At 54.6% G+C, this 22,754-nt stretch overlaps 2 protein-coding genes across 15 annotated transcripts in view; one reads left to right on the top strand and one right to left on the bottom strand.

Annotated features, from left to right (window-relative positions):
- Window positions 1-22,754, bottom strand: part of ASTN1 (astrotactin 1) — a 221,150-nt gene that overhangs the window by 90,162 nt on the left and 108,234 nt on the right. The window lies entirely within an intron of this gene.
- Window positions 1,590-8,095, top strand: BRINP2 (BMP/retinoic acid inducible neural specific 2). The gene is made up of 7 exons (XM_065674140.1): window positions 1,590-1,916; window positions 3,730-3,920; window positions 4,078-4,268; window positions 4,612-4,717; window positions 5,077-5,313; window positions 5,522-5,744; window positions 6,103-8,095. The coding sequence occupies exons 1-7, from the start codon at window positions 1,615-1,617 to the stop codon at window positions 7,217-7,219; spliced, it is 2,367 nt and encodes a 788-aa protein (XP_065530212.1). The 5' UTR covers window positions 1,590-1,614; the 3' UTR covers window positions 7,220-8,095.

Here is a 22,754-nt window from a genome sequence, read left to right as displayed (position 1 = left end):
CCTGGATCCTGCTATGCCCTCCTGGGCAGCTTGTCCCCACTCCCCAGATCATCCCATAGAGCGCAGCAGCAGGACCCACGGCTGCAGGGCAGCAGGGGGACAAGAGGGTTTACTCCTGAGCCTTGCAGGCTCCTTTGGTCCCCAGGTCACCTCAATTTTAATTGCATCTGCAGATATTTCTGGGGAGGTGAGCAAGTTGCTTGCCTGCTTCAGGCAGCCGCTCCATCCCAGTGCCTGCTTCCCCCAGCCCGGCTTTGGTTGCAGGCAGGGAAGCAGAGCAGCCAAAGTGCCTCAGCTGCTCAGCCATCACCCACACGTGGCAGCACACGAGCAGCTCTCTGAGCAGCCAGCGTCAAGTCCTGACATATTTCAGGGGGGACAGATGCCCCCTCCAACATTCAAGGCACAGAGTGAGGAAACCACCCTCACATTGCCGGTCACCCTGCCCACCTCAGCACGGGGGCTGTTCGTTTGGGCCGGGATTTGGAGGGGAGACGCCACATGCCAGGAGCAAGAGGCTATGACTGGGGTGTCACTGCCTGCAAAGTTGGGAGAAACCAGGGTGACATGTGGAAGGATAGCACAGAGGAGACAGAAAAGCCCTGGCTGCTGCTTCTGCCTTCCCTTGCCCACCCCGCTGCCCCGGCATCCCCAATCTGGTGATGTGAAAATCTCAGCTTCTGTTTATAATTAACAGGGCCCCAGCCTTGCGGGCTGAGTGAGAAGCTGAGAAAGCATAATCAAAGGGCACCTTTAAGGGTTTAAAAATAAGAGAGAGGGAAAAAGAATGAAAATAATCGTACATGTTAAAGCCTAATGATTCACATGGCAAAGCCCCGTCCGCGATAACACAGGGCTGGTGTTTGCTCAGCAGGGATGAGCAGTTGGGCTCTGGTCCCCAGCTGGCCACCTGCCCAGAATGAAAATACTTCCCCTGGATGCACTGCATGATGGGGTCCTTATTTGTACTCAAACAGCTCTTGCTGCCCAGCAAGACACCTTGTCTCACCCCAGTTCTGCTGGACCTTGCAGCTTCCTGTCTCCCATGTTCACCTGCAAATTCAGGCTCTGGCCCTGGGGCCAGAAGCTCCATCTTTACTCCTGCAGATACTGCACCCTGCTTTATGAGAGCAGAAAGATCTTGGCTTGAGATAAACACCAACTGCAGTCAAAACATCACCATGATTAGCCTGGCCAGCCACTGGCAGGAGGCAAAGGAAAGCCTAACATCAGGCCAATGTTGCTCAACTCATACCTGGAGAGGCTCATTTCATCCATTTCCCCATGCTTATCATCTTTTAGCCCCGCTAAAATGAGCTACATGTGCTCATAACAGGCATCCCCAAAGTGCAAGGCACAGAGGCAGGCCACCGTCCCACCACATGGGCACTCCTTAGCAGCAAGCTTGGGTCACCGGGCTGACGCACAGCCGAGAGAAAGCCAGAAGTGCCTCAAACAGCCACTAGCCAGGATTTCATTTGACAGCGGTCAGCACCCCTCGTCTCACCCGGCGCTGCGCCTCACGGGCTCCCCGCGGTGCCGTTGCAGGGCAGGGCCGTCCCGGAGGATTGCTGCGGGGTGAGAGAATGAAGAAGCCGGCCGGGCAGCAGCAGGATGGGGCGGCAGGAGCTCCCACGCGCTGACGGCCCCCCGCCGATGCTCCCGTGGCCGCTGGCCCTCCTGGCCCTGAGCACGTGCTGCCGCTGGGGGGTGGCCGGCGGGGCGGGAGGTACGGTGCCCCAGCAGCATGCTGCCCCCGCGACCCCTTCCTCCTCGTCGTCATCCTCCTCTTCCTCCGGCCGGGCACCCCTCGACTGGCTCCTCACCGACCGGGGACCCTTCTACCGAGCCCAGGATTACGTGGATTTCATGGAGCGCTACCGGCAGGGTTTCACCACCAGGTACAGGATCTACAGGTGAGAGGCCATGGGCACCCCAGGAGAGAGCTGTGGTGTGGGAGGGCTGTGGTGGGTACAGCAGAGGGGAGACGAACCTGCTTTAATCCACACAAGTGTTGATTAATCCCTGCGTATGGGAGGAAGCTGCCCATCAGGAGAGTCAGCAGATGGCTGCACGTGAGATGCTGCTTTCCTAGGGAATATAACAGCAGCCCCACAAGATGCTCATGGCATGGCTGGGGTCGGCTCCAAGCAGGATTTGCCCAAGCTGGTTGTGACCTGATGCACAGGTTGAGATGGGATCAACCCTTGTGGTGAGAGGCATGGAGGGATACTCCTTTGTACTTTTGCATGCACACATTTCTGTGCTGAATTAGTGAGCCTGCCTGGACTGCCAGCCATTTGGGGCTGGGATGTTGCTAAGGCTCACAAAAAGTCACCCTGACTGACTCCCTGGCATGTTCCCAGTGCTGTCATCCCATAAACTGTGGCAGCGGGATACTGCATGCTTAGGGGCTAATGCTGGGGGGGGTGGTTCTTGCCACTAGAGAACCAGGTTCAGCAACAGCAGGGTCCACTGGCTCCAGTAAAGAGCCACAACATGACAGCCAGCTTGGGAAACCCACTCCACCACTTCCGAGTGATAATTGTCACCTTCTGCTAATGAGCCCTCTTCCTTTCCTCTGCTCACTGGTGCCCATCCCTGGGGGTTTCCAGCAGCGGAACAAAGCCCAGCCGCTCCCTCCCAGGGGATCTGACGTAAATGCCATGTTATGCAGCCCAGCACCCCCAGAGAGCTCCTCTCCCCTCTTTGCCACTTTCCTACGCACAGATACTACCATGCCGAGGGACCCACGTCCTCCAGGGATGCTGCTGGTGATTGTGGTGGGATGGGAAAAAGCAGCCGGAAGGACAGCAGCTGGCTTGAACCTCTTCTAAGCAAAGAACCAGCTAGCAGCCTTCAGGGCTTGCTTTACCTATGGGATGGGGGGAAACTGGTGCAGGGCTCCTGGCCACCCAGCACCCAGGGAGTATGCATGCAAGGGGAAGAGCAGGATCCTGCCTCCGCTCCACTCCTGGCCCTAACATCCTACTCTGTGGGCCCAAAAACCATGATGCAAGACAACCCAGCACCCGCCAAGCCCCTCCCTTTGCAGCCATCCACTTCTCCCTCTCCCTTCTTTCCCAACCAGCCCTTAATTAAACTGTCTGAAGCCAACGCCTGGTTTTAATTAGAGCAAAATGCCACAGATTAGGCTGAAATCAGTCTCTGGTTGCTTACGGTCTGTTGGTTGTTCCAGGCAGCTCCCCCATGGGGCTGGGTGATGCCGGGGGCCCAGTGGGGCACATTCACAGTGCCTGGGGCTATGAGGGGACCCACCACATCCCAGTGCCTCCAGCTTGGTATAGAATGGTGCTAAGACTTGCAACTATGGAAGCCCCAGATGTCAGATTTTCACCCAGACCCATTGGCGTAAGGATGGAGGATGGACAAGGCCCAAGCAGCCCAGCAGGCTGGAAAAGGCTCTGGTCCAGCCCAGGGCTGTGATTAATGCCTGCCGGAGGCGCCTAATTAATCAGTATTAGGTATCTCTGCTGCTTGTAGTTCATTATCTCCATCAATGGCTTAGGGAGGGATGCTGCTTTTGTACTGACTGGATCTATAGCTGGTGAGACCAACAGGTCCTTTACCTCTGCTGCAGCAATGGGGAGACTGGGGTGGTCCCCCCTGCCCCGAGTTGGAAGCTGTGAACAGTGGAGGGGACAGCGTGCATGTGGCACAGCTGGACCTGCTCTGAACCCTCTCTTCACTGCCATATCCATCCCGCAGAGAGTTTGCTCGTTGGAAGGTGAATAATTTGGCCTTGGAGAGGAAAGACTTCTTCAGCCTGCCGCTTCCGCTGGCCCCCGAATTTATCCGCAACATCCGCCTGCTGGGACGCCGACCCAGCGCCCAGCAGATCACCGACAGCCTCATCAGAAAGTATGGGACACACTTCCTGCTCGCCGCCACGCTGGGAGGTGGGTGCTGGCGGGTGCTTGCTGCCCGCTCACTTCCCTTGCACAAGGCAGCGTGCATAGGAGAGAGGGTGGGGAAATAAGCGCTATAGGAGCAGTATGTCCAAGGAGGGGAACGGGGGGAGGCAGCAGCCCCCAAAACACTGCATGTCCTCCCCAGGAGAGGAGTCCCTGACCATTTTTGTGGACAAGCGCAAGCTGAGCCGCAGGGCAGAGCCCACCGGGGTGGCCGGGAACAGCTCTGGGGTCTCACTGGAGACCCTGCACCAGCTGGCAGCGTCCTACTTCATTGACCGGGAGAGCACACTGCGCCGGCTCCACCACATCCAGATCGCCACCGCCGCCATCAAGGTACGCGAGGGTGCGAGGCAGAGCGCGGCGCCGGGAGACAGCGGCAATGGGTCTCAACAGCGGCACCTCACCAGGCAGAGGGGCAGAGCAGGCAGAGTTAGCACATTTGTGTTATTTATGGGAAATCGGGCACGCTAATGAAGGCACATTTTTCAGAGGGCTGCAGGCAGGGCTGCCACCTGTCAGCAAGCCAATTAGCAGGCAATTAATCCTCCTCTCCAAGCTTGCTCTGAGGAGTGGGGCATGGCAAGTCCACCAGGGGTTATCTGCAGCACTCTCAGTGGGGTGGCACCTGCGCTGGGTCCCCTCCCGTGTCCCCGACCACCTGTGGGTCTCCCCTTAGGTGACTGAAACACGGACAGGGCCACTTGGCTGTAGCAACTACGACAACCTGGACTCGGTGAGCTCCGTCCTGGTGCAGAGCCCTGAGAACAAAGTGCAGCTCCAAGGTAGGGCTGGGCTGGTGGGGACGCGGTGATGGACAAGTGCCGCTGTGGGACGGCTGTGGGCACACAGGGGGCCGCAGGGGAGGAAGTTGGCTCAAGATCCTGCTTTTAATTTAGGAGCTGGGGAGGAGAGGGGATGAAAATAATCAAAGCTGTGTAGGATGAGGTTGTTGCTCGTCTGCCAAGAGGAGCCAAGATCGATGCACAGCCCAGACAAGCGGCTCCACAGCAAATTGATATGATAATCATGTAAGGGTGGGAGGCTGGGGAGCGGGAAGGCTCACTCCCTCCTTGCCCGGACAATGATTTGAGGGGCTCCACAACATGTGCCCTGATGCTCTTGGGGCTCTTCCTGCTTGCAGGGCTGCAGACGGTGCTCCCTTCTTACCTGCGGGAGAGGTTTGTGGCGGCTGCCCTCAGCTACATCGCCTGCAGCTCGGCCGGGGAGCTGGTGTGCCACCAGAGCGACTGCCGCTGCCAGTGCCAGCCCGCATTCCCCCGCTGCAACTGCCCCGAGGCCGACATCCAGGCGCTGGAGAGCAGCTTGGCCCAGCTCCGGAGGGCCTGGGAGAGCCACCACAGCCAGTTCGAGGAGTCAGGTGAGGCTGAGGACACCCCACAAAGCATCACTTCCCCTGCAGCTCCTCCTTTGGGAGCAGCCCAGGCTGGGTGGTGGGCTCCAGGGAAGGATCCAGAGAGGTCGTCACACTGTGAAGACCCGAGTTTGGGTGGAGGGGGGTTGCCTCCAGCCCCACTTTTGCCACTTGCTCCCATGGGTCTGCTGACACCATCTCTCTTCTGGCGCAGAGGAGTTTCAGGCCCTGGTGAAGAGGCTCCCTGGGGACCGTTTCCTGAACAGGACAGCCATCTCCCACTTCTGGGCCATGGACCTGGACGTTCAGCATCGCTACCAGCAGCTGGGCACCAGCCTGAAACTGCTCTCTAGGAAAACCCACCGGCTCATCCGGCGGCTCTTCAACCTCAGCAAACGCTGCCACCGGCAACCTCGCTTCAAGCTGCCCAAGGAGAGGTAGAGTACCACCACAGCATCCCTATCCTGCACTGGGGACACTGCTCAGAGCCCTGAGGGAGGCTCACACCCAGAGTCCACCTACCTATGGCTGGGGCTGTAAGAGGCCCTGCCCTGCTGGAGGGATGCCTGGGGGCAAGCAGGCAGCAGGGGCAGCAGTGCCACCCTGGAATGTGACCCTGAGAGGTTGAGTCTAAGGCTAGAGGTGGAAAATGGGGCTTTCTCCATGGAGTGCCATAGGCAGTGCAGAAAAGTGACCACAAGATGGGCAGCTCTTCCATGCCTAGGGAAACTCCTTTGATCATGACCTGAAAGATGCCATGTAAGCATCTCTTCTCCTGTGTCTCTTCTCCACCAGGTCCCTCCCTTACTGGTGGAGCCGTGCACAGTCACTCCTGTACTGCAGCGAGACCACTGTGCCTGGGACCTTCCTGGAAGAAAGCCACAGCTGCACATGTCCCTCCGAGCAGCCGTCCTGCCAGGGGTCCATACCGTGTGCCTTGGGCGAGGGGCCCGCCTGCGCCAGCTGTGCCGAGGACAACAGCACCCGCTGCGGGACCTGCAACCACGGCTACGTGCTCACCCAGGGCTTCTGCCGCCCCCAAGTGGCCGACTCACTGGAGCACTACCTGGGGCTGGAGACGGACCTGCAGGACCTGGAGCTCAAGTACCTCCTGCAGAAACGGGACAGCCGCATCGAGGTGCACTCCATCTTCATCAGCAATGATATGCGCCTGGGGAGCTGGTTCGACCCCTCCTGGAGGAAACGCATGCTCTTGACCCTGAAGAGCAACAAGTACAAGCCCGGGCTGGTTCACGTGATGTTGGCCCTCTCTCTGCAGATCTGCCTCACCAAGAATAGCACACTGGAGCCTGTCATGGCCATCTATGTCAACCCCTTCGGGGGGAGCCACTCAGAGAGCTGGTTCATGCCCGTCAATGAAGGCAGCTTCCCAGACTGGGAAAGGACTAATGTAGATGCCTCTGCCCAATGCCAAAACTGGACGCTCACTTTGGGCAATAAGTGGAAGACCTTCTTTGAAACGGTCCACGTCTACTTGCGGAGCCGCATCAAGTCTCTGGATGACAGCTCCAACGAGACAATCTACTATGAACCCTTAGAGATGGCAGATCCCTCCAAGAACCTGGGGTACATGAAGATCAACAGCTTGCAAGTCTTTGGCTACAGCCTGCCCTTTGAGCCAGATGCTATTCGTGACCTGATACTTCAGTTGGACTACCCCTACACACAGGGCTCCCAGGACTCAGCCATGCTTCAGCTGTTGGAGATCAGGGACCGAGTAAACAGGTTGTCACCCCCTGGCAAAACCCGCCTTGACCTCTTCACCTGCTTGCTCCGGCACAGGCTCAAGTTGGCCAACAATGAGGTGGCAAGGATCCAGTCCTCTTTGAGGGCCTTCAATGCCAAGTTGCCCAACGCACTAGAGCAGGAGACGGGCAAGCTGTGCAGCTAACAGCCAGGGCTGCTCCGATCTCAGAGCGAGGGGGTTGGGAGAAAGGACTCCTGGGAGGAGCAAAGGAATAACTACCCTAAAAAATTAAATCAAGGCCTTACCTTAGTGCCAACCGCGTGCTTCCACAGTACATCCAGCGACTGGCCAAAGAGACACAGGGCTTGAGCGGACAGAGGACACCAGCAGGAGTATGGAGGAGGGATGGCTCACGCAGCGCAGACCGGCTCCAAGCACTGGGACGATGCCAGCACAGCCACTCAGTTGGTGGCTGAGGGGACATGCCAGTGGCCAGGAGGGATGTGCCTTGGCCAGAGGCAGCTGCTGGTCCAGCTGGAGCAGAAGCCCAACCTGCCATGAGGATCCTCCAGCAGTGGATCCTCAGCACCCCAACTTTTGTAGTCTTTTTAAGAGAGGTTTATATGGCGCCTTCGCTTTTGCATCCCCTGTGGTCCTTCCTGCAGCCGTACACACGGGCACAGGGGGACACCGCACTGCAGGCCCCTGAGACTCGGCAGATCTCCACTGGGGCCTCTTGTGCCTGCTGCGGTACTGAGGCATCGTGACCCCTCGCATGGGAAGGACCTGGCACCTGCCCCAGGGATGCTGCAGTCACTGACACTGGCAGAGACCTCTGGGCCACAATTCCTTACGTGAAAGAGAACCCTAAAACACGAGAAAGAAAGAAAAGGAAAAAAAAAAGTTTTATTTATGTATTTATTTATTTGTTTTGTTTGGGAGGGATTTTTTTAAGCCTGTTTATTTGGGGAGTGTCATTTCTTGTCGGTGGCTCCAGCCAAGAGACATATTAGTAAAATGTATCTGTTTAATATATTTTTTAAATAATGCCTTTTTTGAGCAAAAAAGCAACCAAAACCAACGGAGATTAAAGAAAAAAACCCAAACAGTTACTGTCATCTCTGGACCTGGCTTCTCTCTTGCTGTGTGGATCCCTCCCTCCTTCCCGGTGCTGCTGCCACCGTGCTCGGTGCCTGACCAGAATATCAAGCAGCGGCGCTGCCCGGCTGTCAGATGGAAACGCTGGGTATGCAGACAAGTGGAGCTCACCGCTCCGGCAGCTGCCCCACTTTCTTGGATGAGGACGGTGCAGAGAGAGGGAGGAGCTGATCCTCCAGCCTACAGCATCCCAAAAGCAGGGGGTGCAAGCAGGGTACAGGGAAAAGAAGAAGTGGGAAAAAGTGTCTCAGTGTGCAGATCGGAGTCTGCTTCCTAATGCTCCCCAGCCAGCAAAACTTGCTTGCTTGGATGCTGCAGAAGCAGCGGTAGCCTGAACTCATCCATCCTGCTTCTGTCACCAGCCTGTTACCCTTCTCTTCCATCCTCAGACTGGACAGATAAAGAGATAAGCAGGAGGAAAATAACACCAGGAGAGAACAAGAGATAGGCGAGAGGAAAATAAAATGGGGGTAGATAAACTATGCTTGCTATTTATATTCCCTGTCTAATCTATCAATCCATCAGGCTGGCTATTGTGGTTATAGCATCCCTCAATCTGTCACCTGGACTTCTCCATACATCTGTCTTCCTTTGCTCACATCTCCTCCCTTGTCTCCCACTCCTAAAGAGGAAAAAAACAGGCAATTAAACACACCAGGAGGAAACGAGAAGTCAAAGCCATCATCTCAGCTCCCCCGGGGGGAGCCAGCAGACATCTGCCCAGGGATGGGGAGGGTAGAGGAGGGAGGGCCGCTAGTGCTGTGTGCTCCCGCTGCCGGGAGGCTTCCCAGCTAGAAAGATCATTTTGGCTTTTGCTACACATCTTTCTGGGCCATCATATCACTTCTCCCCATCATCATGTGGGCCATGCATCGGGCTAACATTCCTCTGCTCTATCCTTTGTCTCCTCCAGCCAAAGCATTTCCTGCCGTGCTTTTCAGCATGCTTAACCAATCATACATCCTAAAGTCACCTGGACATGAATGCAAGAGCCATTGGGATGTCTGGCAGCATCTCAAGGAGCCGCTGACCAAGGCACGGTGGAGCAGCTTTCACACAATGGAGAACTGACCCCAGGCTTCTCCACCATGGTGCTGGCTCCAGGGGCAGCAGGTGGTGCCCTGAGGGTGCGTGGGGACAGAAGCGGATGAAGGCTGTTTACTTTCAATTTAATGCAAGGTAAGGCAGGGACAGGCAGGCAGCTGCTGGGATGTGCCATCAACTCTGTATGCTCAGCAGCTGCCCCACAGGGTTGGGAGGCAGAACAGCTCTGCAGCCTCCCCTTCCTGCAGTCCCCCAGCAAGATTTCATCATGTATTGCTCAAAAGCACTGGGTTTGGCACTTGGTTTAGATTCCCATCAGGAATGAGGCTGTGTATGGCATTCTCAGCCCAGTAGCTAGTACAGCACCTTCTCAGCAAAGCACCCATTGGCAATGTAAGGGCTAGCAGATGAGGAGGGACAGTGATGCCAAGCACATCTCTGGCCACAGGCCCCCATGCCGTGGGCCTGGACCACCTCTCTAGCTGAGTGGAGGAAAGGATGGGATGGCTCCCTGGTAGAACCACTTCCACTTTTTTCAGGGTAAGTGGGTGAATCAAAGGAAGAGCAGCAGCAGCACTGTGCCCTCCAGCCCCCTGCAAGGGGACTGCCAGGCTGCGTGTTAATCCCGGGGGGAAGCAGCTGGGTCCTCCCATCCCTGTTCAGCAATTAAGGCACTCACTGGAGGTAATTGAGAAGACGAGGTTAATAACTAGAGGTCAGCATTTGATTACCTTGCAGCACATTCCCCTGCAAAGAACAGTGCCAACACCAGCAGGGCTGGCTGGAGAGTCACTGCTGCATGGCACTAACACGATCTGGCCTCAGGGTGCAAAAAGCCAGCATGCCACCTTGAACTAGGAATGCAGTGTCAAACCCATTCGGTCTTAAAAGCTGATATGTTTGTGATTATGCTTACCTGGAATCTGGTTTGCAAGCCCCTGCATTTACACAATATTCTCTGCAGCATGAACACCAGAAAGCTGCTTCTTAAATAACAAGCTGAGCTTCTCACTCGCTTGATTGCAGGCACTCCAGTTCCCTCCAGACACGTTTGTTTAGCAGCTCTGCCAGGGAAAAGGAGGCTGCGGAAAGGCCGGGCTGTTTCACCCCCAGCCCTGGCAGCAGGACTGGATTATCCACAGTGCTCTCCTCCAGCATCCCTGCTTGTGGCTTCCAGGTGTGGGTTGGTCCCACCTCCATCTGGCAGCCCCAAGACAGCCAAAGTTAGGCTGTGATTGGTTACACCTGAATCAAAAAACTTCACGGTTCCAGCTATCCAACCTACACCGGTTTTCCCCTCCAGCGCTTTTACCCCTTTTCCACAGCACCTGCTGATCCTCCAGCCCTGCTTGTCATGAGGTGCTGCCTTTGGCCTCATGGCCAAGAGCATCTCCGTATCAGGCCGTGCCTCAATAGCAGGGACAGTTTTGTCAGGATGGAGAGAGGCTCTGGGGCCAAGTCTGCATCCCTGCTCCAGCCCACCTCAGTTATCCTCCTCATAGCTCCCAGCTGATGCTGTCAGCCTGGAGGAAGAGCATGGGACACACAGTGGGGGGAAACATCCCCAGGGAAGGGTGGAGGGCTGGGGAGGCTCCAGGTAACACACTTTGCCGGCAGATACTCTTTTTCTTTGCATGCAAACAGCGCACTGGTGCAGATTTTGCTTGAAATACATCCCTACAGTCCCTGCCCTCTTGGTCGGGGCTGCAGGACGGGCAAGAAGCAGAAATCAGATGATTTGCTTGGCGGGAGGCTTCACGCCGAGCATTTTGCTGAGGGCTCCTCCAGCTTCGTCAGCCACACATAACCACCAGGCAGCTGCCAACAGAGCTGTTTTGCTGTTTGACAGCATTTCTGGGGGAGGCAGGCGATAGCAAGCTGCCTGCGGACCTCTCCGCCCCGGCTCGGCGCTGCTCAGGCTTCTTCCATGTAACACGGTTTGTCCGCCGGTACTAGACATGCCCCTGGGCACACACGGGATCACCACTTACTCTCCCCTTTAACCACCCAGACCACGGGATGCTATCCCTGGGAAACCGGGATGCCCAGGTTGGGCAGTGCCATGACTAGGAGCGGCTCTGCCGCACACAGGCCCACAGAGACTTGCCATAATTCTCTTCCCGCTCCAGGCTCGTGGAGGGGGGTTCGCCACCACCCCCTTGCTTCCCCCAGCTCCCTGAAGCCCAGTGACATCTGCGTAGCCACAAGGCACACCGGAACCTCACCAGCTCTCTTTTAGCCTCGTCTTTTCCTTTTTTCCCCTTCTCTTGACAGGCTCAGAAGTGCAGTCAAGGTGGCAAATTAGCGCCAGAGCCTTGTTAATTGGCAGGCAGGAGCCTTCTCCCGCTGTTTGGGTTGTCATCAGCTGCTTCAGCACATTTTTAGTTTCTCTCTGTTTCGGTCTATTTTCTCCCTTTGCTGACAGTGGGCTGGATTTTTTTCCCTCTGCTCCAGCTCTCTGCTGTCTCTTTCAAAGCCATCAAGGGCTCTCATCCTCCCATGCCGTGCTCCCTGGTGTTCCATCTCTGGAGAGGATTTACAGGGCCTGCAGCAAATGGCCACTTCTTAGGAAGCATGGGGGGACAATTAACAGGCTCTTGAAATGATGAGGACCTCAACTTCTTCTTCCTTCCTCCTCCTTCTCCTCCTCCTCAGCCTCCTGCTGCAGTCTCCAAAGGCAGCAGAAAGGGCTGCAAGGAGCAGGTGGGGAGGAGGCAGGGAGAGGATGCTATCAGCCCAGACATGCAGGAGAGGTCCCAGCCACCCTCCTGTGTCCCCTGCCAGGAGTTTAGTGAGGACCTGGGATGACTCAAGATTCAGGGCACCTCAGGAGGTCTATTTCCAATTCCCCAGCTCCCTTCTTCCCTCTGTACTGCCTCCTCCTTAAGCAGAAATGGAAAAGCGTAACCTCACCCACCCATTAGTACCAACCCAACCCCACTGCCTGCACCAGCCCTTGAACTCGAGTGCTCCCCACTCCCAAGGAGAGCCTGAGGACCACTTCAGACACCATCACATAACATACCGTCACAGCATCCCATTCTGCAACCAGAGAAACTCGCAGGGTTCTGTGGCCGCTGATAGCAAATTGCTTTCTCCTCCCCAGGCTCAGAGCTGGGAGCTGCTGCTGCCAGCAATGGTACCATGTCCATTAAATACGGGTGCTCTGCCCTGGGATGCCACCACAGCCGGTGTAAATCAGCAGCGCTGGGGCCAGGGGCATCTCTGATTCACAGCCAGCAGCCTGGCTGCAGGACTTACCTCATTGGGCTGGACCCTCACCCCATGGCCCAGCTGCCCCCGGGACGCTGCTCCCAGGGGAGGGACCTCTTGGCTCTGCTCCCGGGCTGCGGGTTGAGACGGGTGGTGAAGTTTGGAAGGATCTCCCTGGAGGACAAAGCTCTGTGAGAAAACAACCAGGACAAAGCTGCACGACAGACCTTGTGCTCCTGCTGCACATGCCGCGAACAGAGGCTGGATCATGGGCAGACAGAAGGAGAGAGATCAGGCAGCTCCTGCTCTGTATGAGGACGCACAAACCCTCCCAGCTGATCTGCCTCAAAATCAGCAGTGGGAACTACACCACAGAATCATAGAATCATAGAATAGTTAGGGTTGGAAAGGACCTCAAGATCATCTAGTTCCAACCCCCCTGCCACCTTCCAGCTTTTCCCTTGATACGATGCCCCACGACAGCTCCTTGCCCTTAGCATTATTGATCCACTCAGGGAGATGGGAATTGAAGGAGAAAAGCATCTCAGGGACCTATTTCTCCACCTGTAGCACTTTTCATCACTGGGAAAGCCTGTGCCACCAGGATTTATTTCCCACATTGTTTTCCCAAACTAGCTTCTATGGTTGTTTCACCAAAATAACAGTAAAAAAAAATATGGCATATAAACCAACCCAAATAGTGTCCAGGGATGTGAAACCCTATAAATCCCAGGAGGCTGCTGGGAGAAGAGCAATGTTCAGATCACGCCTGCTCCATCCAAGCCATCTCCTCATCAGCCATCAATCAAGAGGCTCCCCTGAAGTCCATGAAACCCATTTAAAAAGAGATTTCCTTCTTTTCTGAGGCTCGGCAGTGGCGTTGGGAGCACTGACCTCAGGAAGGCTCCTGGGGGAGCAGATCACTGATTACCCAAATTAGTTTCTAATAGCTTTTATCTCCCAATTTCTACTTTGTCAAGTGCTAAAATCCATTAACAATCATGAGATCACATGGAAAAACATTTACCATCCCACTGCCAAGAGCTCACACCCTGTCACACTGCAGCAAAGTTAAGAGAGAAGGGAAAAAAGTTATTCTTTTATAACCTTAAGCTCAGTTCTCTCGCTAAACCATCACCTGCATTTGCTGATTAGCATGATGATGGGACAAATCCATGCATGAAGCTGTGATGTGGCACCTCCTATCTTGCTCCTCCCCAGCTCTTATTGGATAAGGGCTCCATATGCAGCCCCATCCCTGTGTCAGCTCCTTTTTAGAAGGGACCAAAGGCTGGTGGTCAAGGCTTGTGGCATCCTTGGTCCTGCCTGTACCTGGTGCACCCTGTTCAAATGAAGGCAGGATGCTGCCCCCCAATAGATGGGCACAAGCAACAGACCCACCATAGGCTGAGGCTGAGTTAGACTATTTTCACCCCAGAGCTCATCCTTTCCACTCTCCAATAGCTCTGCCAAAATCCTGCAGCTCTTCATAACTCCCCATTTCAGCCTGTCAGCTTTATTTATTCCTTATCTGAAAGAGTTGGCCTCGGCCCTATGGCCACGCCAAGCCACGGCTCTCCCTGCTCAGGTGAGAAATCCACCCCCACCTTGCTTCAGTTTGCATCAGCTGCCATCCCACACAGCAACATTGCCCCTCTCTTTATTGCCTGTTTGAACAGTTTAATAGGCTTCCAAGAAAATAATTGCATTGCTAAAGTCCCCCCGTGATGGAATAAATCCCCCCGGCATCCCCATCAGCAGCCAGAGGGATGTATGCAACTGCTGCACGGCATCGCCCATGGCTTTCCCTAGGTGTCTAGGATGCGTTCCCAGCTGCAGCATCCTGGAGAGAGGAGGGGCATCCAACCCAGAGGTTGTTGCCTGAGCAACAGCAGAGGTGTGAGCAGGGATCCAGGTGACACAGACAGAGGTGAGCTTCAGACACGACTGCAGGGCACCCTCTGGGTAAAAACTGGGAGCAAGGAAGGCACTGGGATGTTGCAGCTTGAATTGACAGCTTCAGTAGCTGCTGGAAGGAGGATGGGGGAGGCATGGGCAGGCTAAGCAGGGGCCAGTGGCTGCGGCATTCTGTATCCCGATGGGGCTGCTGCAGGGGTGGTGTTGGATGGGCACTTTCGCAGTACCAGGGTGGATGTGGAACAGCCTGGTTTAAAGAACACCCTTGTCCAATATGTCCCCACTGCACATTTCTCCCTTCCTCTCCTGCCCAGGGGATGGTGGCCTGAAGAAGGGGACTGAAACCTTTTCTTTGCAGCTTAAGCATTGCCTAGAAGCAGGATTGAGAGCTGACAATCATGTGTAGCAAACCCATAGAACCAGTAAGTCCTCATCCTCACATGAGTGGGAGTCCGTCAGTCTGTCCAAGTCTATCTGGTCACATGCAAATCCCGTCCTGAGCTCAAACCAGCTCTGGCTAAGTTGCTGGCCTCACAGAGATGAGCAGTGAAAGCAATGACACTGTACTGTGGTGACCACGTTGGGGCCAGACCGTTGCTGGGCAGGATCTGGTCTTTGTTAGGATGTCAGTCCCTCAGTGACCATGCTGGTAACAGACTGGGACATCACCACCACCACGCACTTTTTATTTCACCCTTTTTTCCTGCTCTCAGTAAGGCCTGAAGTCTGGTTATGGATTTATTCGTGTTTCACTGTTGGCTCAAACATCACAAAAAGCTGCTGTGAAGTTGGCTGAGGAACCGCGGGCTTTGGGCGCTTGCAAGCCACAAACTGGCAGCCACACTGTGTGTAAATCTGCACACAGGGCTGCTGGACACGGCTCCTGCCAGAGGCCAGGCTCCATGGCAATCCCCGCCCCTGGGATGTGGCAGACCTGTGGCCCTAGGAGTGCTCAGCATCAGCCAGGAGCAAACCCCTGCACAGGCTTTCTGCAGCTGCCTGCAAAGTAGCCGGTGCTCACCAAGTGTCAGGGGCTGCTACAGCATCCACATCATCTCCCAGTCGGAGGGACATGGGATGCTGGGATGGGATCTGGTGCCGTGGATGCTTTCCAGGGGTTTGCTCTCAGCCAAGAGAGATTTAGTTGCTGGGTGGGATGTAAGTAAGGTCACAAACTGAAATATATCCAGACACATACAGTACATAAAACTACAGTCTGTTTCCCCTCTAATTGGTAATAAATGTAAATGTTTAGTTATGCCTGGCTTGGGAGCTATGAAAAACACATCTGGCTGGCTGGTTTTCCTGCCTACCATCTGTAGCCAAAAGGAAAGGCAAAAGGCACGTGTGTGTGTACCTGAGGAAAGCAACAGCGGGAGAAGAGGGAGCAGAGGCAGGAACAGGGGAGGAGGAGGAGGATTGCCAGAGTGGGGAAGGACAGTGCTGGAGGGTGATTCCTGGCCAGAGCTTTCACCTGCTCACGGGAGCCTCCAGGTTCTACTTCACTGCTCCATCTTTTGCTCCCCTCCCAGGTAATGCAACCCACAGAGGGCCTGTGCCCACTGGAGCTGCTGACACAGTGTTCCTGCATGCACTGGTAGGGGAAACAAAGCCAGTGAGCCCCTGGAGGTCTCCTCCTGGCCATTAATTGCCATTAACCAGAAGCTCTGACCTTATCATCCCTTCATCCAACACCAAGAGCTTATGGCTGAAATGGTCAGACCACAGCTGGCAAGAAGGGGATGCTGTTTCCCCCTCTGCTCTTGTTCCAGAGCTGTCCTCAGGTCCATAACACCTGATCTGCAGCACCAATCCCACCAGTTAAAGATGAGAAGGAAATCACTGACCCAAGGAAGCAAATACAGCCCATTCTCAGCTCAGAGAACTTTCTCAGCCCCACTCGGTTGGGGAAGGGGGGAGAGTCAAAAAGCTAACGCATATTGAAAATAGGGTTTGCAGCAGAACTAAGTGTACGTTCGCCCTCCCCACTATGCCTCCCAAGCTATGGTTTCCTGCCCGCACCCAGCAGCAGCTCCAGCCCCCACAACAACACCACCACCACATCACTGCTGGACCCATACCTGGCCCACCCCAGCCGAGGCCCTGGGAGCCCTGCAACCTTCCTCCTCCTCCTCTGCCTGCCTGGTTCACTCTTATTCTGACAGCACCGCCTCTTACTATGAAGCAGGTTTTTTTCCTGGAGAATGAGTTTAGTTTCCCTAGACCATCCGCAAAGAGCCCCTGGGTGCTCACTCTGTCCCTCCCCCTGCCTTGATCAAGGCTGAAGGCTGAAATCCAAGCGCATTGATCAAAGCGGCTTCTTCGGGTGAGATTTACTGGCAAGGAAAAGCAACAGTTGTTGAGGAGCTGGTCCAACGGGACAGCTTTTCCTTGCTGCGAAAAAGGTGGTAGCTGAGGGTAGGAGATGCGAAGGACTTCACAGCACCCAGGGCAGCAAAGCAAAGGGAATTTCACTGACCGGTGGGGTCACAGACTGTCATAGGTGAGAGGGATGCTGCTTGCTCCTGAAATGTTTGGGCTTGAGCATCAGCCAGACACCCCACTTCTGAGCCTTATATCCTACTTCTAGGGAAAGATGCAGCTTTATGTGTGACTGGGGATAGAGATCAATGATGCCTGGGCGCAGCATGCTGTCTCCAAGGCCTTTTGCCTCCCATTTCTAGAGGGCAGCTTTAAACCAGCCCAGATTCCACAAAACCCCTTGAAGAGCTGCGGGCTGGCGTGCCCAGACAGCAGCCCCCTGGTTCAATGCCGAGCAATGGGGCTGGGTGCCAGCGAGTCATGCCAAGGTGAGAGCAGAGAGATCAGGCAGCCAGATGGCATCCTCCATCAGAAATAACCACCAGGACTCAAACCAGCTCATCTGCAACTGAGGGCCAAAGCTGGGCCCAATGCAGCCAGCGGCTGCCCCACCGGGTACATGCTGCTGCCCAGGGATGGAGGGGGCAGCAGGAGCAGGGTAAAGCCATCTGCAGGGAGAGGCAGGCAGGGAGCCAGAGCTCACGTTCCTCAAGAGCACCCCCGGGCTGGCTGGCTTCCTGTTTAAGAGTGAGCCGTGCGTGTATGAGTGGCTTGTGACTGCCCAGCACACACTGCCACAGAAAGGGAGCAGTATAAGAGGTAAAGGTGGGTGTGGGGAGGTGGCAGGAGGAGAAAGCTCTCACTTGGGTGGCAGACGAATGTCAGGGTTGTCGCTGTTAGTAAGACAACCCAACACCAAGAGGCAGCCCTACCAGAGAGGCCGAGACCTGCTCAGCCCCAGGCAGCCCCTGCATCAATTTTGCTGTGAGAAAGGTGAAAAACTCCCCACTGAATCCCACTGTCATGTGGGGTGACAGTGCCATGCACTGCCTCTGCCCAGCGACAGGCACAAGCAAAGCAGCTAGCTGCTGCCTGCACGGTGATGTGCTTCATGCCCAAGACCGTGCTGCCTGACTGCTTCTTGCCTGCACCACCATCAGTACAGCTTCTTGGGCACCCAGGCTGAGCTCACATGCCCTGCAGGGTCCTCTAAGCCGAGCTTAAAGCATAACTCAGCCAAACCCAGCTGCACCCCCAGCAGGACATACAGCTTTGGAAGTACTGAGGCAAGGCTCCCCCATCAGTCACACCAGCCCCTGCTAATGAGGACACTCACCTTGTTCATCCCCTCCCAGGCTAAGATCAGCCCTGGGGCCTCACTACCTTATTCCCCGGTGGAGTTGATCCCCGCTAGATCCTCAGAGCTGGTGAGTCAGATCTCCATGGCCAGGCCATCAGCTGGTGCAACCCCACAGTCACCTCAAAGAGATTTACACCAGCACAAGCTCCGTTCGTCCCATGGAAAGGGTCAGACGGGGCTGCTGCAGGAGGAGAGGCCAGCAGTGACATTTGCACGCTGCTCCTGGCAGCCTCCAAGCAGCTGCAGCAGCTGCCTTTGAGCACTTTTCATCTAATTCAATGAAAATGAGATGTTCAAGTGAATGAAGATAATTTAATAATGAATAGCTCCAACTTATCAGAGAAGCTCTCCATCCCTGCCTGACAGTCACTGCTTCTAAGTGCAGTTTAATACGGGAATCACCATCACTCAGGCCTGTGTAGGAAATCAACACTTTGCTACCCAGGGAAAAGGCTCTGCACCTTCCTAAAAGCTGAAGCTATTTCTCAAGGAGCTTAAACTCTATTGGACTTTAAAAGGAAAAAGATAAAAAAACAGTAGGAAAAAAAACCCAACAAAGCAAGCCAAAACCGAACCAGCAAAGCAGCCCACCTTCAGATGCAAACTGTAATTAAAAATACAATCCAGCTTGAGGAAGGCTGTAAGTCATCACAAGCAGCAGCCAAAGCTGCAAGCCAAAGCAACGCTGGCTGAGCCTGTGAGAGGGGACACGGGGGGTCCCGTGAGTGCAGTAAGCCCAGAGGACATCTCAGCAAGACATTTCAATGCACCAAGGGGCTGCTTTCTGCTGCCAGGACTGGCACTCCACTGCATGCTACTGTCCCCAGCGGGGGGACATGCTGCCCAGGGACAGAAAGTCCCCTCCTCTGCTGGAACAGGGCATTACCACTAAGGCACCTGCAGCCCAGCCACCCTGGTTACCCCTGCAGTGGCTATGCCAGCCCCAGCCGGGGACACGCTCCAAGTCTTCAACACTGTGGAGACGCACTGCTGAGCAGCGCCTTGTACAGCAGGAACGGAAAACACCCGCAGAACATCCTTGCCAGGGTTTGACTGAGTTGGGAGGCACCCCTGCAGTGCTAACTGGGGATGATGCACAGGTCCCCACGGCTAGGCAGGCAGTGCCGGGCTCCTATCCTGCTGCATAAGCCTCAGACAGCAGGCAGCCATCATCCACGCTGTGGAAACACTACCAGCAAGTTATTTCTTCAAGGCATGAATCTGCATCCTACCCAGTATTGATCCAGGCAGTGAAGGGATGCATCCTGCCTGGCACTGCCTGCTCCCGTGCAGGCAGAGGGAGGTGCTGATGCGGGGGATGCCGGGCCCTGCAGATTCCTGCTGACACCTGCCAGCATCCAGTGCTTAATTATTAATCGTGTTTCCAGTAGCAATTGTTGCTTGTGCCGATGGAGTTGGACGAGACATCACAAGCAATTAGCAGAACCCTCCGCTGGTGTTTGGTCAGTACCTGCTTAATGCTCCGCTCACGTCCTCCTCAGGTTGCTGCAGAGGGAAGGAGGAACCCGTTTACATCTCCTGTGTTCGTAGCCTGCCGCTCGCAGGGAATCCTGAACTCCAGCCTGTGCGTGGTGGCCACGGGCAGCAATGCTGTCACCAACCACAGGCCAGCCCTGCCACAGCGCTGGCATTGTCCCCTCCTGCAGCTGTGTGCCACACATGATGGAGCATGATGCTCCACACATGATGTGGAGCAGGACACGTGGGGCATCAGCTGCCGTGCACCCGTGTGCACTGATGGCCACCCTTGGGGGCACTGGGCTTTTCAGCAAGGTCTCCCAGGCAGGCAAAGCCAAGAGCAGGAGCACTGGGAGCAGCCCCGAGCCTGGTCCTGAGCAGAGCTATCTCAGGGCCAAGTGTTACTGCCACAGCTCAGGTGTTTGATCAAATTAATTATTATCATAACCAAAGTGACTGGTCAGAGGAATCCAAACGGGCTCTTACTAGTCACTGAGACCGTCTCATAGCGAGAGCAATTTTGGGAGCTTATTTTCCACTCCATTGAGTGCCATGTTACTGCAAATGAATATATTCCTTGGTTGGTGTGATGGAAAATACAGCTGTAAATGCTTTCTGCTTCATTTGGGTAAAGAGCTCTAGATAGGACTAAATATAAAGAGAATTTAAATGCTCTACTTCATTAAAAAAGTTGTTTCCCATTCTCTTTCTTCCTGAAAACACAGGGCTGCTAGTGGAGAGAGCAAAAGAAGGATTTAAATTTGCATCAGTGTCGATCGCTCCCCACCCATGACTGACGGTCATGGTGTCTGCCAGCAGCTTGCTCTCTGAGAGAGGCTGGAAGCTGAAAGCAGATGGTGGGATGCCCAGCACTGGAGCCTGGAGCACGGCATGTCTGTATTTACCTCTCTATCAGCATACGTTAGCCCCTTCAGCTGACGGCTCAGGCTTAGAGGCAGCAGGACACATTAGCAAAGGCAGGAAGCCCCTGAGTTTTTTGGGGGCCCACCTAGAGGTTCCTAGAGACGTGTGCCACCATTTCACCTGGCCTTGATGATGGGCTTAGAGATCCTTACCTGCTGCACAGCCATCAGTGGTGATATAGAGAGAGGCTTGAGGACCTGGAAGCTGGCCCAGCTGCCCTCTAAATGATCTCAGTGTCCATCCACCCGTCTGCATCCGGGAATCAATTACTAGCTCATTTTCTTCTGCCACAGACTAGAGACACTCATACCAGCTAATGGGCATGCAGCATTTCACAGTGACCTCTGGAATGAAGTGCTAGCTCATCCCACAGCCATAAAGAACTCTTCTGGCTTGTCACTGCTGGTTTACCCTCTCCAGGAGGGTAATAACCCCCCCAGCCAGTGTCTCATTTCCTGATCCAGTTCCCAGCAAGGAGACAACGATCCGTATTGATTTGATAGTGGTTGGAATCATGTCCACACTCAGATATCAGCTCCGAGACATCTTTGAAAGGAGGAATACAGCCAGGTCGGGTTGCCGCATCCAGGTGCTGCCACACAGCTTCTGCCCCTCCATGCGTTCAGGAAAGGCGCTATCCCTTTCCAAGCTCTGGCAGGACCTGGCAACCAAAGTCACTCAGAGAAATCCCATATCATGCAAAATCTAACTGATTTCCTCTCTGGAAGTAAAGACCCATCGCGGTCCAGCAAGACACCTCAACGAGTCTTCAGAGTCTTTAGCCTTACAAATCCCTTAGGAGCAGGATGTCAAGGTATACGCTGCTCTTACTTGATACCAAGAAACTGAGGGGAAGATTTCATTTCTGCTAAATCCAGTTATAACCCAGGAAGCAATACGTTCTAGGCTCATGAGGCTTATAGATAAACAGATCATCTCGGCAGGGCTGCGGCAGAGTGGGCTGTGATGAGTGATAGGCAGTGGGCTTACACCTGACTGGAGGATAAATAGAGTTCACTTGACTTATAAAATAACCACCTACTGCAATTTTGCTACATTTTCCCCACAAGGATGAAAGTGGAATTGATAGGAATAAGTCCCATATAACATATAAGCTTCATAGAAATAACTGAAGCTAATTCAGCCTTCCATTTGAGTAGAGGAGCCAGGAGCAAAGTGACATCCATGGCTTTGTCCCCCACCTCCAGCCCAGGGGTCTGGCCAACCAGCTGCTTTGCAAAGGCTGGGCAAACCAGAGGGGCCTGGATCAGACAATACCATGGATACTAAGGATGAGCCATAGCAGTCTCATTTCGAAGACTTCCCTTCCCTTTCTCCTCCTCTGAGCATGGAGTTTCATGGAGTTCATGATTCAGATTGCCAGCAGAACTTAGGCACTTTATGAATGTGTTAAATGGCATTGTCTCAATCTCCAAGGCATGGGGACAACCCAGATGTGCCAGGGCAAGACAAGGGAACCTCGCACCCGTTATCCAGCCCCAGACAGAGGTGCTGATTCCCATGGAGAGTCCTCCACCAGAGAGTGGGTGCCAAAGGGGTGTCCCAGGCCACACCTCCACACAGTACTGTGCCTTCTCCCCTTTCTTCACACCATCCTACTGGAGAAGCTGGAGGAGCCCTGCGGTGGCCTGGGAAGAGTGCTCTGATCAGGACTAGCACAATGACAGCGAGTGCTGACAGAACTGCCCCAGGGAGCCAGCACAGGACTCCCGCACCCAGGACATTACCCAGCTGGGATCACACCACCCACTATGACACAACCTTCCCCTTGCATCTACTATTACTTGAAAGGCTGGCAGCAGGTGTGAGCAATTGCTGCTCAAAATCTCAATGAAGGACAATGTAATATAATTATTACCTTAATGGCATCTCAAGACTATCACCCCAAGCTGGAAGAAAAACTTCTGTTGAGTAAGCTTAATAAGCATATAATCTAACGTAATATTCACATGGAAGGACAGGGTGGCTTTAGGAAGGATTATGGAAGCTTTGCAGCTTTGCGTAGCTTTACATGAGATATTTCACATGCAACAGATAAAGCAGGATGAGCCCATGATAGCTGAAAACCCAGACAGAGGCAGCGGCCTTTAATGCAACCTCCCATCTTTTGTTAAGTAGAAGATTACAAGCTTACCTCACACACAAAGACGAGGCACCACTATGTCGATGCTCCAGTTGCCCCACCATGGCCTCCATGATGGTGGGGCAAACTACCCTCGTGGTCACTGGCTACTTCCCAGGTGGCCAGTGAGGCCTGAGGAAGGCATCCCACCAGTGCATCATTCTTCACCAGCCTGCAGT

Source organism: Lathamus discolor, chromosome 3 (assembly GCF_037157495.1).
Source record: "Lathamus discolor isolate bLatDis1 chromosome 3, bLatDis1.hap1, whole genome shotgun sequence".
In the NCBI taxonomy this organism is placed as follows: Eukaryota; Metazoa; Chordata; class Aves; order Psittaciformes; family Psittacidae; genus Lathamus; species Lathamus discolor.
The sequence above is the reverse complement of the archived record's forward strand: the minus strand, read 5'-3'. Positions and strand labels throughout refer to the sequence as shown.

Bases quoted from the DNA above. Each gene is read 5' to 3' on its own strand.
- BRINP2 (XM_065674140.1), top strand. From the start codon at position 1,615: ATGGGGCGGCAGGAGCTCCCACGCGCTGACGGCCCCCCGCCGATGCTC. The intron at 4,269-4,611 runs GTACGCGAGGGT...GTCTCCCCTTAG, and splicing joins TCGCCACCGCCGCCATCAAG to GTGACTGAAACACGGACAGG. The intron at 5,314-5,521 runs GTGAGGCTGAGG...CTTCTGGCGCAG, and splicing joins CAGCCAGTTCGAGGAGTCAG to AGGAGTTTCAGGCCCTGGTG.